This window comes from Protopterus annectens, chromosome 2.part1 (assembly GCF_019279795.1).
Source record: "Protopterus annectens isolate FY-2018-M chromosome 2.part1, PAN1.0, whole genome shotgun sequence".
In the NCBI taxonomy this organism is placed as follows: domain Eukaryota; kingdom Metazoa; phylum Chordata; order Ceratodontiformes; family Protopteridae; genus Protopterus; species Protopterus annectens.
The window spans coordinates 1,417,295,833-1,417,314,984 of NC_056729.1; the positions used below are offsets into that span (position 1 = coordinate 1,417,295,833).

General features: G+C 41.1%; 1 protein-coding gene across 3 annotated transcripts in view; it reads left to right on the forward strand.

Moving 5' to 3' along the window:
• MDM1 (Mdm1 nuclear protein) overlaps positions 1 to 19,152 on the forward strand; it is a 1,807,772-nt gene that overhangs the window by 1,485,994 nt on the left and 302,626 nt on the right. For all 3 annotated transcript variants that reach the window (XM_044062890.1, XM_044062891.1, XM_044062892.1), the window contains one exon: positions 3,654 to 3,918. In XM_044062890.1, coding sequence (XP_043918825.1) covers positions 3,654 to 3,918 — 265 coding nt within the window. The remainder of the gene's footprint in view (positions 1 to 3,653; positions 3,919 to 19,152) is intronic.

Here is a 19,152-nt window from a genome sequence, read left to right on the forward strand (position 1 = left end):
GGAAAGCAGACAGTTTTTAGAAGCTCCGGCCCACTACAGGTAACTGCTAAGTTTAGCTTCTCCAAGGCCACTGGCTATACCCTCCTGTACACATATTACTGGACAATGTCTTTGAAGACTTTGCTTTGCATCCTGATTCTTTACCACCTGCTCATAGGAAACTAGACAGGTTTTACAGAGTGCTTGAATCTCACAAGCATATTTACAAAATCCCAAGGATGACCCCTCAGTAGTCTCCACTGAATCCATAAAAGGTGTTTCTAAGGGGCCAACTAGACATCCCTTACCTAATGATAGGGCCAACAGACTATTAGATTTGGGGAAAAACTTATACCTTTGCCACCTTTGTAATGAGAGAGTTAAATTGCCAATTCCATATGCTAAAGTACCTGAGCACTGTCTCTCTAGGGCAAAATCCTAGCTAAGCTGGACTCTTTTGCAGATAGAACCTTATCAAAGGGAATTCAAGAAAGAGCAAGTGAAGCTTTATAAGTCTCCAGATACTCCCTAAAATGTGGCTTTGGCACCTTAGATGCATCACACAGAGCAGTTGCTACAGGTTCTGTCATCCACATATATGAATGGCTCAGGACCCAGCCCCTCTCATATCAGGTCAAGGCTGAAGTACTGGATTCCCCACTAGACAAAGAATTCCTTTTTGAACCTCTAGCTGAGTAGGTTTTTGAGAAGCTGGATAACAAAGGAAATGTAATAAAATCTGTGAAGGAATTTTGTCTCTGACATCAAGGTACAAAAGGAATTACCCCTCAAAACCTTGCCCCCCCCCCTGTATAAGACAAAGAGAGGCCTCCCCATCACAAGGGACCCAGGCAATCTAGGAGGTGGCAAACTGAAAAATTTGTCAAAATTGGGAACTCCAAAGAGCCCACCCTGCACAGACTCCAAAAGTTACACATAATAAAACTTCACCTTGCAAAGTTACAATTGAGAAAACTTAAGTGGTTCCCAAAAATGCATGGGACAGAATTCCTAACCCCTGGAAACCCTATTGCTTCTCCTTCCATTCCTGAAGAAGGAGCTGCTATAGTGAAATAGCACCATTCTGCAAAACCCAGGGGCAAATTTCTCTTTACCAGAAGCAGATGAGTCTATCAACATGGATAATTCAGACATAGCTTGGGGGCCCACATAGGTTCCCCTGAAAGTACAGGGCATCTGGACACCACAGCAGAGAAAACTGTGTATAAACCAGAAAGAGCTTCAAGCAGTCTACCTGGCCATAAAGGCTTTTCAGCAGAATTTTAGCTCAGGGACCTTCAGATCTGGACTGACAACACAACAGTGATGTGCTTCATAAAGAAGAAGGAGGTGCAGCATCACTGGGAAGATAAGGATGCTGGCTGAAAAACTAGGGATAACATTTTACATTCCAGGTCAGAACAGTACCCTGGCACTTTCACTAAGCAGGGATCTTCTAGTCCCCAATGAATGGATGCTGAAGAGAGGGGTGTTCCTGGACCTAACCCTACAGTGGGGGGGGGGGTCTCCTCAATAGACCTGTTCACCTCTCACCAGAACAGACATCTACAGAAGCTTTGCTCCAGCTCAGCAGAAAGGGGCTTGGAAAATTGATGGTTTCCCTTTCACATGGACAAATTGTTCCTGTATGCATCCTGCCCTTTCCTTTGATCCCCAGGGTAGTGATAAAAGCCAGGGTTGACAGGCCCAACATGATCCTAGTGGCCCATTTCTGGCCATAGCAACATTGGTTTTCCCTTCTCCTGACCCACAGCGAGGAGAGATTCAACACCCTAGCACAGGAAGTAGATCTCTCCTTGCTGAGGATCAGGAAAAGAGATGACCTCAGCGGACTTTCTGTGGTAGGGTGTAGAATCTCCCTGTGCTCAGGGTTAGGAGAAGGGAGAACCTCAGCGAGGGGAGATTCCACACCCTACCACAAGTAGACCTCTTCAGCCAAGCCAAGGGATCTGTAATTCTGTCCTCACCAATCCACACTCAGTTTAATAGCCTGGAGGATTGGGGTTTGACACCAAGAAATACCTCTTACCCCACACATGTGCTTTCCATGGAAGAAATCAGAATCAGTATTGCAACATAGATCTACTCAAATATCTACAGTTATGGAAAGTGAGATACAACTGCATTGTGCGTCCATTGCTGGAGTAGGTGGGGAACATCGTTTAAACAGGATAGTCCAAGGGACATGGACCGCAGACATGGCCAAATTGCCCATCAGTGTCTTGGAGATGAGAGAGATCTTTCTTGTGTTGCAGGTGTTTCAAGGCCTGCTTCTCCAATGTCTGCTGTCCAACCATTCAGACAACATGGTTGTAGTATGGCAGATCAACAAGCAGTGTGGAACTTGATCTTACTTCCTTCTGCCAAAAAAACAGGAAGGTTTGAAAATGTGCCCTATTCTGACATTGCTTTCTAATAGCGATATACATTCCAAGGATATCCAGTGTGACTGTGGATAGATTGAGCAGCTAACATGTACACAATCATGCTGGATGCAGAAAGGTTGAGCAGGCAAATTTTGATCCTGGCATGCATAATCTGACAGCAACTCAGGAGTCACAAAGAAACTTCACGAGTGGTGAAAGCCTTGTTGCGATCTTTTTACTTCACCATCTGACACCAAATGCAGCACGTTTTTTTAGTCATCCCCCAAGAGATGCATTCACCCATGATTTGCCCCTCAGGCTTCATTACACCTTTCTCACAGTGCCACTCATACTGGGATTTCTGCAGAAAGCCAAGATGTGCAAAGTCAAGGTTGAGTCTCTTAACCCCATCCTGGTTATACCAGACTTGGTTTACCCTTCTTTGGCTTCCCAAAAGTGAGGACTGTAACAGAGAACACTATGATGAACATAGTAGAGTTGTGTAAGAAACTTACCATTAATGTAGATGTTTGAGTAGGTTCACTTTTGCAATCCAGATACCTTCCCTCCTACCTCATCTTCTGACCAGTTTGTCTTTCCCATACCATTAGATTGGCTTCCTAGTCTATTTGCACCTTCCCTATCACCGTCCTACAAGAACCTCAACCCTCTTTTTTCTGTATGGACTCCCCTTTGAGGGAGATTGGGTCCTCGGGGTGAACCCAGGACATACAGTGCTGCTTTTCTCTATTTTGTTTAACAAAAAAAAAAAAAAAAAACACGAAAGAAATACATTTTTCCCTGAATCAGGTTTACTTGTTTGAATCTGAAGCATTTAATCTCAGAGATGAAAGAAAACTGTAGAACACAGATGTGATGTAACACCTATGATTGAGCCGTTATGGTTCTACAGTATGGCTACTTGAGCTTTTTGACTGTGACCAGAGACTAGTGAAATGAAATGTGCAGGTTTTGAATGAATATTTGAATAAAGAAACATACTCCTTTTCATTTGTGAGTAAATGGGCGTGCCTTCGTTGAAGGTTGGGCATCGAGCTGGCACCTCGGTGTTTCATAAAAATCTACTGCCAATCATTAGCGGACCGGAGTTCCGCTGTGGCGACCCCTTACTAGGAAAAAGCCGAAAGACAACAACAACTCCTTTTCATTTGTAGAAATAACTTGGCTCATACTTCATTTTTATTATTATTACTTTATATTAACTCTCAAAGTTTTTTTAACTATTTTATATTTCCAGTGTGTTATATATTGTTTTATGAATTATAGGTTGATGGTAGTACAACGCTGCAGCGCTCGCCAGCTGCTGGTATTAAAACATGTGATCCTTTGCCTATAAGAGAAGAAGACTGGCCTGCTACTAATACTGAAGTATTGGGTTCTGATTTGAAGACAACACTATTACATTTGGCAGTGCCAAAACCCAAGACCACATCTCAAGCTCAGACATCTGTGCATGCATCCAGTTCCCGATTTTGGAGCCCTACCTGTCGCATTCAGGGGTCTCTCAGAGATGCAGAATTTCAACATAATAGTAAGTGAAGACTTGTGTATACTTTGAATGTGTTTTAATGAATTGATCACTGCATAATACCTGATGCATTTATGAGAATTTGGTGGATGTCTAGTGATTCTGTTCATGAGCTGTCTCACCAGTAGTTTGATTAGAATTTCTGAGAATAACCTGATAACAGAAATCATATGATGCATGTAAGTTACCCATCTTAATGGCGTTCTGGCCTTCTCACTGCACTCATCCTGTTTGTTGTAGCTCTCCCTAGGAGCTTTATTTCCCATCTGTCATACATTTCATCATTACCCCTGCCAATGTAATATTGTCTCCCACACTCTACTGTGGCCATCCAGTAGCAAAATCACTGCCACTTTTTATTCCATCCCCCCACTAACTTCTCCATAAACAAATTCTGCTGTGTATACCTCTCCTTCCACCATAAAACATACTCTAATCAGATCCACATCAAAATACCTAAATGTATCTACAAATTCACCCCAGCCATTCTAATACTTCAGAGCCAGTATTGAAACTAACCCTGCACCTTACCACTTCTCCCCATCATCAGAAGCCATGTAGCTGAAATGCTATATGTCCTAAAGAGGTCATTTGCATATATCCCATGAGCCTCCATTACAGGAGGTTTTAAAGTGTTATGCTGTGTTTTTCTTGCAATTGATATAGATAGATAGATAGATAGATAGATAGATAGATAGATAAGACAGATATAAATATATATAAATGGGTCTACTTCAAAATATCGAAGATCTACATCAGGGAATCCCAAATCATCGAGGTGACAATATTGCAATCTCATTAACGCGAACAGTCACATCATTGTAAACAACGCCCGGGAAAGGAACTACTTGGATGCCATGGAGGTGTTTGCCCTTTTCCCCACTATAGTGCAATCTTAAGAGTTGGTATGTTTAGTTAGGGTGGTGTGGGGACACAGCCCCCCATATCAGTGGGTGTGGTGGTACAACCCCCACTTTGGTGGGTTTTAAATGCTTTGTTGTGTGTATGATGTCCTGGTGGCCAGGTGTTTAGTTTCCCAGTGAACGTTTTCACTGGTTGCAAGTTTCCTGTAAGTGAAGTTTTGTTATTTTGGACTCGATTTTGGATTTGCTGATGTGAGTCTTCTGTATTTTGAAGGAGACCCATCTAAATATATGCATAGATATATGGCTATGAGTACATATGTGCATACTGCTCAAAATGCAGTTAAACATGCATACATGGACATATAAAACACAACCAAACCAAATAGCAAAAAAATATATGTATATATATATATATATTTGTACATGTGTGTGTGTGTGTGTGTGTGTGTGTGTGTGTGTGTGTGTGTGTATGTGTATGTATGTATGGTTATATACATATATCTTTAAAATATTGAAGAAATATCAGTTAACAAAGTATCAAATATAATGATCGAAAGCCAAAACACCACCAAATAAATAAATAAAAATAAAACTTGCATTTTTTTGCAGAAGTCGCACATCCCCTGCTAATTATATATATCAATTCTGAGATTGCATAACAATGAGGAAAGAGGAAATTCCCACTTCTGGCTGTCCTGTGATCTCCAAAAAAGTACTGTTAGCAGAATCAATCAAATGAATATTCAATCGCATCTGCCAGCAGGAAAAACCCTCGATATATAGCAGTGTTTCCACAAAAGTATATATATTATATATATATATATATGTAGATGACTTTGTGTATGTGTGTGTGTGTGCATATATAGTATACAGGGTCTGCTTTAGATAATCGAAATACCACTTACCCGACTTTTAAATCACCAAGAAGAAAGCACCGAAAATCCACTTAAATGAACACTGGCATCACCAACAAAAAACTATATATATTATGTTTGTGTGTGTGCATGTAGTTTGTGTGTGTGTGTGTGTGTGTGTGTGTGTGTGTGTGTGTGTGTGTGTGTGTGTGTGTGTGTGTGTGTGTGTGTAGGTATTTTATATATATGTGTGTTTGTGTGTATGTATATATATATATATATATATATATATGTGTGTGTATATAGATATATATATATATATATATATATATATATATATATATATATATATATATTTATTTATTTTGTGTGTGTGTGTGTGTGTGTGTGTGTGTGTGCGCATGTTCTGACTGAAATCACTGCTGCAGTATTCCCGACATGTGGGCTATCACCACTGACATCCTTCTGGGGTACCAAGTTTTTACATTCCCTAGGTTGTACAATCTTAGATCATATTTATTGGGGTATAAGGGCAGAAGTATGAGTGTGGATTCTCAGACTAACTTGCCACCAGCCCAGATTCAGGTTGTGCATCTGTCATCTGTGTCATCTGTTCATTGTTTGGTCATTGGTACATTTGCTCTGTACAAGTGCCCCATGTGGAAACCTTCCTTTTCATCCCCCCCACAGGCTTTCTTAGTGTCATTACATCTCAGGGACACCTACTTACACATTCACATTCTGAGATTCCTCAGGTTTTTCTCTGGCACCTTGCATTTTTTAAATTGCTGCTTTGCCTTTTGGTCTATCCTCCGCCCCAAGAGTGTTTGCAAAGTGCCTAGTGCCTGTAGCAGCTTTCTGCTGCACTCAAGGAATTCAGATTTCCCCTACCTGGATGACCTTCTGATCCAGGATCTTTTCCCAGAGATTCTTCTTCAGCATCTTTAACTCACTTTCTGTCTTCTGATAGTATCTCCCAACCTAGAGACATCAAAAATCTGGACAAAGACCCATGAAAAATGGGTACAACTGGCCAAAAACTGTGAAGCTGATTAACATAAGTTTGCATACATGGTTATTTAACCCAACCCACACAAGTGGAATTGTGGGAATTAATGACAATTTGAGTTATAGACTTCCTTTGCTTAAAGATGTATATCAATTCACATTATTTTATTTTGTCAATGTCTCAGAATAAAAGAACTAATATTTTTTTAAAGTGTCCCCGATTATTTCTATATTTGTTCCTGATTTATCAAGAGTTATGAGTAAACTGCCTTAATATCCACTTCACTAGGTTGGGCTGTAGTTGAAATCAGTACCATTAGGGATCAGATCACTGTCCTGGCTAACAAACTAAACAAAAAAATTCAACATAATATAACGCTGACTTCATTTGTGTTGAGGAAGCAAGTGTTGTGATGTTGCTGCATGCCTACTATAGCTGTACTCCAGTGTAGTAAATATTGCTATACTGGACTGGGACAGCACCGCCCCCAAGTTTGCTAATAATTCTGCATTTCCGCTTTCTACTGTGAACCCATGCACATCGCATCAAGTGGCCTGAAAAAACAGGCAAACCTGTTGCACAACTCATCAACCTCTGCAAACAGTGGCTGTGTAACTTTAACTTTTCACCTGCATGCAACCCCCCCCCCCACAGTGCCACTGACTACAAAACTACTACAGTGCAGTAACAGCACATTAAAAACAATCCCCTTAAAACACAGTCCTTTAACTTTATGCCTACAACACCTAAAGTTTGCCCAGAGAGCCTGATCCATGTAACACCAGGTACATAATTACAGGCAGACTCGGGCTGGTCTGAAGTGAATGTTTACACAGGAAGAGGGCAAGTTGACAGTTCCGGTACCACTGCCCATTCAACTACTCTTTGTGTATAAATGTAGCAAGGATACTGTGCGATAAGTCTGGAGAACTTCCAACAAACCAATAATACAAAATAAAAGAACTGGAACTATGGCTGCTTGGGAAAATTTTATTAAAATAGATAACCAATAATACAAATCCTTAAGTGTTCAGTTATCTTTATTCACTTTTACACTCCTTTATACACTTTAGTGCAATCTGGGTCTACTTCAGTAGACCAAAATTTCACTTACCTGAAATTCATATCACTGAGATGAAAAGGCCAATGACCACACAATACTGATGTCCTGGAACACCGACTTCCCACTCCAGGTAAGTAACCGCTTGGCCACACTGTTGAACTTTGCCCCTTACCCCCGTGGTAGTGCGATCTCTGAGTTGGTATATTTGGTTAGGGGGGTGTGGAGGGCAAAGCCCCCACATGGGTGGGTATGATTTCCTATAGTTTTACTTTTTTTTCAGGCTGGCCAAGCGGTTACTTATCTGGAGTGGGAAGTTGGTGTTCCGGGACATTGATGTTGTGCTGTTGTCAGCCTTTTCATCTCAGTGATATGAATTTCAGGGAAGTGAAATTTTGGTCTACTGAATTTGACCCTGTAGTCTATACTACCATTGTTGGCAGGCCTTTCCTACCCTGTTTCTCTTTTCGCAGCAAGGGTATTTTACCCTCCAGTTTCTTAGTGGTTAATTAACCTTTCCTTCTGTAATTTATAAAAAAAAATCTGTTACCTTATTTTTACTAGCTCTTTCTTCCATTTATTTTTGTTGGTTATTATTGTTGGTTATAAAAAATTTCTTTCCCTATGTCTAAGAAAGAATTTAAAAAATGTGAGAGATGTGGATATAAAATGCCTATTTCAGATGCCCACACTCTGTGTGTCTATTGCTTAAGATCTGAACACCTTGATCAAGATTGCGACATTTGTAATGGTTTCAATCCAAGAGCTTTATCTGAAAGGAAAAATAAATTAATCTTTCCCAACTCCTTTCTCTGAAGCCATACCTGTTGTTCAGTCTCCTAAAATTAAAACTAAGGACCCTTCAAAAAGGTCCAGAGCTTTGGTTTCTTCTGTGTCTACATCCTCAGAGCCAAAGAAAAAAAAGGAAAAAATTGGTTCCAAAGTCTGTTGGGATCCAGCCGTCTCAGATCTGACCAAATATGTTTTCAGTCCAACAACACTGGATCTGACAAAATGTACTCCGGATCCTAGGCCATTGCCTTGTACAGTATATTCGCCCAGCGTGGATCCGGTCCCTTCCAGGGTGCCCCCTCCATTCCTGGAGCAGTGCTCTGAGTATCCTTCAGTGGTGTCATTTCATTTCTCCAGAAGTCTCATGGAGACAGATGTGGAAAGGATGATGAGGAGATTCTTCACGGAGCAAATTCAGAACGGAATCCTCATGGTTCCTACCCCCTTGGGTCAGGAACACCATTGATCTACCATGCCACCAACAACAACTCTTTCTCAGACCCAACTTGTGGTGTTAGAGTCCTTAGATATGAGCATCCCTGGCCCTTCTGGGTCGGCTCCAGAGAGGGCTTTGTCTTCGAATCCGACTCTTACTCTGAGTGCACTGGCCCCCCTCATCTTTGGATCTGGATGACTCTCGCCGCTGAAGCTTTCAAGTCAGATCCAAGGGGATTGGATCAACTCTGAGGTTTTCAGAGCTCTCTTCCTCTTGGATCTTTGGCTGTCAATAGCTGTGCTCCAGCTTCCACGTCATGTGGATTGCTTTCAGAGTGGAGGGAAGTGGCAGGCAAGAAACTCACTTTCTCAGCTCCATTGACTTCTTCTCCCTTGAGTGGTCTTCTTTTGAGGTTGTGAAGAGGGTTTTCTCTGCCCCAGCAGGACAGATGGGTCCTTCCCCTTCGGATCCACCCTTAGCCTCTCAGATGACTTTGCACCATGATCCTCAGCATTCTACTTCACAAGGAGAGCCAGCACAGAGCTTGCAGACTACCCAGTGGGATATTATCATCTCTTCTGGTAATTCTCTAGATCATCCCACTAAAGAAGTCCCTAGGAAGAGGATGTGGGCCCTAGGCTCCTCCCCCCAGCCTTGCTGTGATCTTTTTGCATCTCCCGTAAACAACAAATGCAGTAGTTTCTTTGCCCTTATCCACCCACTGGGGGAGTCACAGAGGGATGCTGTACTCTACAATTGTCTTCCCAAAAGTAGATTAATTTTAATATTAAATATAGGAATTAAGCATTCTTAAAAAAAAAATATATATATATATATATATATATATATATATATATATATATATATATACATATATATATATATATATGTGTGTGTGTATATATATATATATATATATATATATATATATATATATATATATATATATATATATATATATATGATATGCAGCAGGTGAGAACAGAAGGGCAAAGCTGAATTTTTGTAGGTTTGGGTGGGGATTAGATGGTATGTCTAGTGAAAAAGTATATGCATTCAGATTTTTGATGGAGTTGTCTTTGTGCTACGCTGTGAAAGTTGGGGAAGTGGAGATTTCCTCTAGTTGGGGGGAGGGGAATTACCAGATTTTAGATGCAGGAATGGTCTGTACAGTGCAGTTTTGTTTGGGAGTATAGCGTAACAGAGTTAATTGGGGGAGTATGCAGAAGTTGTTGGGGTTAGTTTTTGTTGCTCATCTAGTCAGGATGTAATTGACGAGACTTTGTGGGTTATGTTCAAGCAGCTTTATTATGTACAGACACATCACGTTTGAAGCTTATTAACGTTGACTTGGGTAACTTATATACAAACTAGCTATTACATTCATACATGCTCACTCTCTGGCTGCACTCTCAAAATGGCACTGAGTATAGCACGTGCCTGCTATTTATACATGCATGTTCAGTCCTTGATATGTTTCTTAAAGATACAGCACACACACTCAGTTGACATGCAAACAATACATATAGTTCTTTGTTATGCAATTATACACAACTAGGTACATATATACAATTATGTCCAAGTCGGTCTGGAAATGCAACCAAATCATGTGACATAAAACTGAGAATTAGACTTAGCAACTGGAACTGTCTCTGCTGAATGTTCAACCTTAGGAATATCGGGAACATCATCAGAATTAGAATCAGAAGATAAAAGGCACATTCTGGAACAGGAGTATTGCCTGGATTGCTTTGATGCTGCGATATCGATTCTGGTACAGGAAGAAGATGCCTGCGATTTCTCCTGTACTTCACACCCTCAGATTCTACGAAGTATGATCTTGGCTCGGTACATATACCTGTTACTTGACCAATCTGGTTGAAACTTTTCGTTGTTTGTATCCTCACTGTCTCTCCTCTTTTCAATGGATGAAGAAATCTGCTCAATTTATCGTAATTGGACTTCTGTATAGAATGCTTCCTGAATAATTGGGCTATGATGGCTCTGCTGTTTTTAGTTTTAGGCCTCAATAAACTGGAACTAATAGGCAGTGTTGTTCTAGTTTGCCTGGATAGAGGTCTCTGAGCAGGTGGGCCAAGTATATCGTCATGGGGTATGTTTCTGAGATTAAGTAAATTCAAAAAGACATCGGTATTGTCACACTTTGACCTTTCAAGTAATTGCTTTATACTCTGCACGCACATTCAGCTAGTCCATTTGACTGTGGGTATTCTGGACTACCAGTAATATGTACAAAGTGCCATTCTCTTGCAAATTTCTGAAACAACTGACTAGTAAATTGAGTACCGTTGTCAGAAATAACTTTTTGTGGACTACCATGGACTTAGAAATGCCGTTTCAACTTAGTGATAACAGTAGTGGATGTTAGATTAGGTAGTAAATCAATCTCAAACCAGTTTGAATAAGAGTCTACCAATACTAAGTAATGATGATTGTTCCACTCGAATATATCAGTGGCTACTGTTGACCAAGGAAATTCAGGAACTTGACTTAGCTGAAGTGTTTGTTTGCAAATGCGGTTTAGTACTATTGCATACTGAACAAGAAGAAAGTACTTTATCAATCGCTTTCATTAGTGAAGGCCAAAAACTAGTTCTCTCGTCTTTATTTTGGTAGATTCTGAATCTGGGGGACCACAATGCAAAATCTGGATTTATTCATGTTGTAAGGAAGCAGGAACAACAATTTTAGGACCTTTGAAAATAATGCTGTCTTCCGTCAACATCTCATCTCTGTAAGGAAAGTAGGTTTGCACTTCAGATGGTACACTAGATTGCTTCAACAGCCATCCAGCATTAATGTAATGGTTAAACTTTTGCAAAATTGGATCAGTCTTTGCATGATTTAGCTCATCAAGTCTCAAGGTAGAAAAAGTATGCACTGCCATTATGTCAAAGTCAAAATTCTCTGCATCAAGCTGTTCTGTTGTATTTCTGGGCAATCTGGATAAGGTATCAGCTAGATAAAGTAGTTTGCCCTTTGTATAGACCATTTTGAAGTTGTACTTTTGCAGTTTGAGCATCATTGTTTGTAATCTTGTTGGCGCTGAAGGCATAGGCTTCTTTAGAATAGTAACTAGAGGTTGGTGATGAGTTTCAATCTGAATAGCTCAACCATAGATGTAATCATGAAACTTTGAACATGGAAATACTATTGCCAAAAGTTCTTTCTCAATTTGAGCATATTGCATTTCAGTTTGGGTAAGGGTTCTAGATGCATAGGCTACTGGTCTGCCTTCTTGAAGAATAACTGTGCCAAGACCAAATTTTGAAGCATCACAGGAAAGAGTGACTGGTTTATTGACATCATAGTGTCTTAATATAGGTGGGGTGGGATTTTTTTCTGCTTGAGGTCTTCAATTGCTTTCTGGTGCTGTTCCAACCAAGTCCGTGTAGCATTTTTGCACGTTAGCTCTCTCAAAGGTGCTGTCAACTCACTGAAGTTTGGTATGAACTTGCCTAAATAGTTGTCCATGCCAAGGAAATGCTTTAGAGCTTGAATATTATCTGGTGCTGATATCTCAAGAATAGCTGCTTGGTTAGACGGGTCTGGGCTTAAGCCCGTGCTGGTAAATAAATGACCTACATATGTAACTTCTGGTAGTCTCAGTTTGCACTTTAGAGGATTGAGCTTTAAGTTTTCATGTGCTGTGTCTAGAATTCTCTTAAGGTTTCTATCACGTTCTTCTCCATTGCCTCCAACCAATAAATCATCTATTATTATGGCACAAGGATAACCTGAAAAAATTTGCTCCATTGCACACTGGAAGACTTCACTTGCAGAATGTATTCAAAGTGGCATCCTCAGGAATCTATGTCTGCCAAACTGTGTACCAAAAGTGGTCAGTAATGAGGATTTGAAATCGAACATCACTTGCCAAAATGAACTTTTCATCCAAGACAGAAAAAAAAGTGGCATTCAGTATTAGGGCTGCATCCTCTTTGACTGTATGCATTGGGTGATGCAGTCTCTTTAATGCTTTGTTCAAATCTGTTGGGTCAGTACATATTCTGATTTCGTCTAAGCCTTTCTCACGGGCTGCTACCATGGACGACACCCATTCATTTGGTTCTGTAATTGGACAAATTGCACCTTGCTGCACCATTTTATCCAACTGAGCTTTGACTTTATCTTGCATAGCTATCAGAAGTTTTCTTGCTGGTCTAACTACTGCACTGACTTCTGGGTCTAACTTTATAGAATACACAACTGGAAGTTTGCCCATCATGTCATTGAAAAAAATCAGCATACTCTGAGAAAAGGGCTTCAGAAAAATTGGAACTAGGATATGCTCTTATATGATGAACTTCTTTGGTAAAAGAAAGCAGATTCATTCTCAACTGTTTCTTGTTGTGTCTTTCGGCTTTTCCCGGTTAGGGGTTGCCACAGCGGAACTCTGGTCTGCTAATGATTGGCAGTAGATTTTTACGTGCCGAGTTGCCAGCCCTGACGCACAGCCTTCAATGAAGGTACGCCCATTCACGCATGTCTCCACACAGAAGACGCTCTAGCCGAGAATCGAGCAGGACACCGTCTTACTGTGAGGCGACAACGCTACCACAGCACCACCACCACAGTTCATTGTCACTGAGACCCAATAATGACTGCATAGGTCTTTGAACTACATAGAATAACAAGCTGTAATGGTTCTTAGCCAAATAACATGAAAGCACTACTGAGCCTTTGGTTTGAATTTCTTCCCCTCCATAAGCAACAAGTTTTGCACTACTAGCCACATTGAGTTGTTCATTAGTTCTCACCTTAGCAAATGTGTCTGCTGATATAACATTACACTTTGAATCAGTGTCTAATTTGAGCTCAGCGGATTTACTATTGATCTAGATAGTACAAAACACTTCGTTCTTTGTCAACAAATAATCTGCAACATCCTTTTCACCAATTACTGATATACCATCTATGTAGAAAGTAGAACTGCATCTCTATATGATCAACTTGCTTTTTTGAGTGACCCTTCCTTATAACTGTGTGAGGTTTACTTGATTTGCAAAACTTTTGATAATGGTTCCATTATTTACACTTGTGGCATTGCTGACCAAATGCTAAGCATTTCTCTCTTTTAGACTCATGATTGGGACCACAGTTGCGACAGTTAACAATAAAGCTGGATTTGGGTTTTGCTGGCTCACGCTTGTACTGCACTGATCATGTTTCTTTCTTAGAATTTGCTGAAAACTACGTGGTTTCCCTGGTGAACCAGCAGGGGCTGTGGCAGACATGTGCTTAGGCCTACTTCTGTTTGCCACATGTTGCATGCTGTCTACCTTTGGACTGGAGCCTGCTGAAACCATGCTGTTATCACTTGCAAGCATACTTGTGTGCCTTTCTGTAAATTTATGGATTTGACAAATTTCAGTGGATTTACTCAACATTAAAGCATTGTCACAAAGCAAAATATTTTTCACTGCAGCACTATTAACACCACACACAAACCAGTACTTTATCAGCTCATCTTTTAAGTCACTAATCTGACACATTTTAGCTTTGTTTCTCAGGTCAGTGATATAAGCTGCAAACATTTCCCCTGGTTTCTGATCTCTTGTGTAAAACAAATGCCTCTCTAATGTAATATTTGTCTCAGGGTTACACATCTGCCTGAATTTGCGCTTCAAACACTCTGGGACTTCCCCTCAATTCAGCCTGTACAGCAATATGACGATTTTCACCTTCTCCATCATATACTGCTGGTGCACATACAAATGAACACTCTCTTTCAATGGCTTCTGACCCAGCTAGGTTTAGCAAAATGAATGCTCTGTTGCATGCATCTTTGTCAGAATAAGCTGCTTATATAAAAATGTCATACACTTGCTCAAATATTCTCCAGTTCTCTGCAATATTCTGATCAAATACAAGTGGTGAGGGCTTTCAAAATCCATCTCACATGTTAACACATATCAGTGGACTGTTTTGCAAATATGCATAAACACACAGACATACACATATACATATGCCAGAAATTAATGCCAGTATTCGTAAGTTTGCCCAATAGCACAACAATCCTCGGAACAACTGAACTTTGCAAAATAAGTCTCCCGGGCACTGTAATACTCTCAAAATTGTTGTACTGCACAAAATCACCTCTTACCAGTGTAAAAAACATTTCAAAATAACTGCACTGTGCGAATAAACTGGGCAGTAGAAGCTCAGAGTAAGAAACATTTTGAAGTAATTGCACTTTGCGAATAAACAGTACACGGCACAATGGAACTTCCCCCAAATGGTGGTACTTTGCTAGATAATTCTTTACAGCTTAAGAAACACTCTGTAATGGCAGCACTTTGCAAATAGACACACCCAGCACAAGAAACTTTTCAAAATGGCTGTACTTTGACTGTACTTCATGTAATAGTTGCACTTTGCATACCAATAAACTCTTCGGAATAAATGCACAGTAATAAGCACATACTGTAAGCACTTTTACACATTTTGAGGTACTTCGAATAACTCTAGTTATGCCCTGAATATAATACAAAGTTGTAGTTATACCAAAACACAGCATTTTGCCAAAAAACATGCAGTCGCCTTGCTTTATTTATGCTTAATGTGACCTTTTTGACCTTATTTTATTCATTTTGCTCATTTAATCTGTTTTCATGCCCATTGTACTTTTCCTGTGCTCATTTTACTGTAAACATGCCATTTTGCTTTAAACATTCTCATTTTGCCTTAAACATATTCATTTTGGTTTTCTGATAATCATTTTATCAAATATCTTAATCTTAAACATTTCATTTAATAAACCTTTTGCGTGTCTCGATTGTCTAATAATGCGTTTTTTGCACTTGTAATGCTCAGTTTTATCTTTTTTATAAAATAAACTGTTCATGCAAGTTTTCATTACCTTTGGTTCTCTTCTGGCTTTTTTTCGTGCTCGTTTCTATTAATTTACTTTCACTGTTATCTCTGCACCTCATAGTTTTGGATGGAAGTCTCTGGAATCCCAGATGTTCTTCGTGTTTCACTGTTGCAGTCATCACATTTGGGTTATCCCTGCCAGGGTAGCCCTCAGCCGGCCCGAATACCAGAGGCTTAGTATTTCTGCATCAGTTGCTGTCGCTTCAGAACTGACATCAGGTCGTCAGTAGTATAAAGTAAGGCAGCCGACATCATTACATCAGTCTTTCTTGCCGCGTAAACTCAAAGCAGAAGCAGTTTGCAAGAGTGTCGGTCGGCTGCTACTTGAGTTTCGTTTTCCAAATTGAAGCTGAAGTCTTCTAAAGCTATGTACCCCATTGGTGATCTTTTTTTCTTGCACTAACCAATGTCAGAAAAAGTTAACAATTGTCTCACCTGTGGAAAGCAAATACCACACCGAGACTTTCATTCTTACTGCGTCACTTACTTAGGCCCAGACCACGACATCCCCCACTGTCGAATTTTTGCTTTGTTCAATGTCAGAACTATATATTGTCAGGCCCTTATTGTAGCTAGATATTTTCGCTTACAGTCCTCGAATTCCAATATGGCTTCGGTAAGCCATCTGTCAGCAGATCTTCCAAAAAAAGTAAGGATAAAGACAGAGACAGACCGCACAGGTCCAAACCTACCAATGATGCTTCCGTTTAGCCAGTCGTCAGTTCTCCAGTCCTCAGTGAGGTGCTTTCTCGGCCCCTGATGCCCATTTCTGTGGATTCACAGGCCACTACTGAGACCCTTTTGGATTCCAATATGCCGCAAAACTCTTCTTTGACTAAGGAACCTGCAGTTGTCTCTCTCTTGGATGGGCCCGGAGCCACTGAGTAGGCACCAGCTTCTGAGGAAATACTTGACACAAACTGACAATTTCTTTCACATGTACCATTCTTTCGAAAACTACAGAGTTTCTAAGACCCAGGGTACGAACCACACCCAAGAAACTGATGACCCAATCTCAGGCACCTGCTTCCTTGCCTCAGTCTCAAATGCTTAAAATGGCAGAAGACCTTATCATGCTGATCAGGGGAAGCGAAGCTACCCCTTCCAAAAGAAAAAGAGATCTGTCCCCAGTAGTTTTGTCTGAACAAGAGTCTGATGACTCTGATGCATCTGAATATGAAGACATGCAACCCCTTTCTGCTTATGAGGATTCTGATGCAGAGGACAACATTCGTTCAGCCTCTCCCCCCCAAGGACTTTTCCTTTGGAGAAACCCTTCATACCTTAAGGAAGCATTTCCAGTGGGAATGTCAGGACTACCCTCAGTTTAAAAAGAGACTCAGGGAATTCTTAGATCTTCCACAGCACAAACCCCTGGCCATTCCCCCAGTCCTGGATGTTGTGGACAATGTTTTCCTGGAATCCAGTTTGACTCGTGACACCCTCCCTCCTGCACCCAGAAAACCTGACAGGTATTATAGAGTCCTTGACTCACACAAATTTCTTTTTTAAAAATCCTGCTGCTGACCCTGAGGCAATTTCTCAAGAGTCTAAAGGAATTAAAGCAACCTCTGCTAAGAATCCCACCCCCTCAGATAGGGATTTCCGAGCACTAGACAGATGGGGTAAAAAAGTATACACCTCTGCTACTCTTGCTGTCAGAGCACTAAATTGCCAGTTCCATATGCTAACATTTCAGCAGCATACCATGGAACTCCTCAAACAAAGTGTCTACCTTTCCTGCTTGTGCAGAATCTAAAGAGGTACAAGAGTTAATGCATTCTGCAAGTCAAGTAAGTAAACACACCTTGCATTGTGGTTTTGACGCCCTAGAAGCTTCTTGCAGGGCAGCAGTCACCGGTTCAGTCCTTAGAAGGCATGCATGGCTTAAGGAACAGCCCTTGCCAGACCATGTTAAATCTAAATTGTTGAATTCACCCTTGCACAAAAACAACTTATTTGGCACTAAGGCAGAGGAGGTCTTAAAAAGATGGAAGAAAAAGCTAAATCTATGCAGACATTTAAGGATTTTTTACAGGCCCAGCCACCTGGGTTCAGCAGGCATTGCCCCTCCAAACACTGGTCATTTCCTGCTCCCACCAGGTCAGTTCAGCCCAGACCCCATGGAAGCAGACCCCCCCAGACAGCAGCCACAGGGAATGCAGAGATCAAAATAGTGGAATTCCTCCACTTAAAAAACAGGGAGTTCTAAGCCACCCCTTCATGGTAAGAACTCACAATGACTCTCCTTCCCCACCCCCTCCCTCTGCCCACCTTCACTTACCCCTAGGAGGAAAACTCTCCTTTTATGCAAGCACCTGGGCCACCATTGCCAACAACCGGTGGGTCCTCAACATAGTGTCCCAGGAATACAAATTTTCTTTCAACACTCTTCCAACTCCAGAAGGGTTCCCAGATCTACCCCCAAACCAGTGGGCAGAGGCACAGAAGCAAGTCCTTTCTCTGCTCTCTATAAGGGCAATAGAGCATGTTCCTGCAGAACAGAAAGGCCAAGGTTTCCACTCCAGACTTTTTCTGGTACCCAGAAAAGAGGGCACCTGGCACCCCATCCTCACTGTCCATTCTAAACACCTTCCTGGTGATACCAAAATTCAAAATGCTCACCCTCCAGCAACTGCTACTCTCCAAGGATGCTTGGCTAGCCACCCTAGACCTAAAAGAGGCCTACCTCCACATTCCTATCAGGGAATCATAGTTTCATAGTTTCATAGGTTAGTACTAAGCTAACTGCTCTTGCGAGCCATTTTAAGCCTAGCCAGTTATCCCTTGTGAGACTCAAACCCTGCACCTTGTGTTTGTGAGGCAAACACCTTAACCATTAGGCCACCCTCCAGGAAATATCTACATTTCAGGACAGGCTCTCTGCACTTTCAGTTCTCTGCACTACCCTTTGGCTTATCTACTGCTCCCAGAGTTTTCACACAATGTCTGGCTCTGGCCATTGCCTTTGCAGACAAAGGAATATCCAAATTTACCCATAATTAAATGACCACCTAATTCAGACAGACAGACAGGAAAAGCTGCTCAAGCACCTGGCCTTTGTAAAGTCCCTACTGACCTCCCTAGGTTACACTATCAATGAAAAGAAATCCAAACTAGTACCCACCCAAAGGATTATATTCCTGGGAGCAAGCCTGGACACAGCATCCCAGATGGTATTCCTTACTTCATCTTACCTGACAGCCTACTTCTCTCAACTAGCCACCAGACCCCAGTTATCTGCAAGGAAACTCCTGCAAGCTCTGGGGTTCAATGCATCTTGCATTCTACTCATTCCATATGCCAGACTGCATATGAGTAAA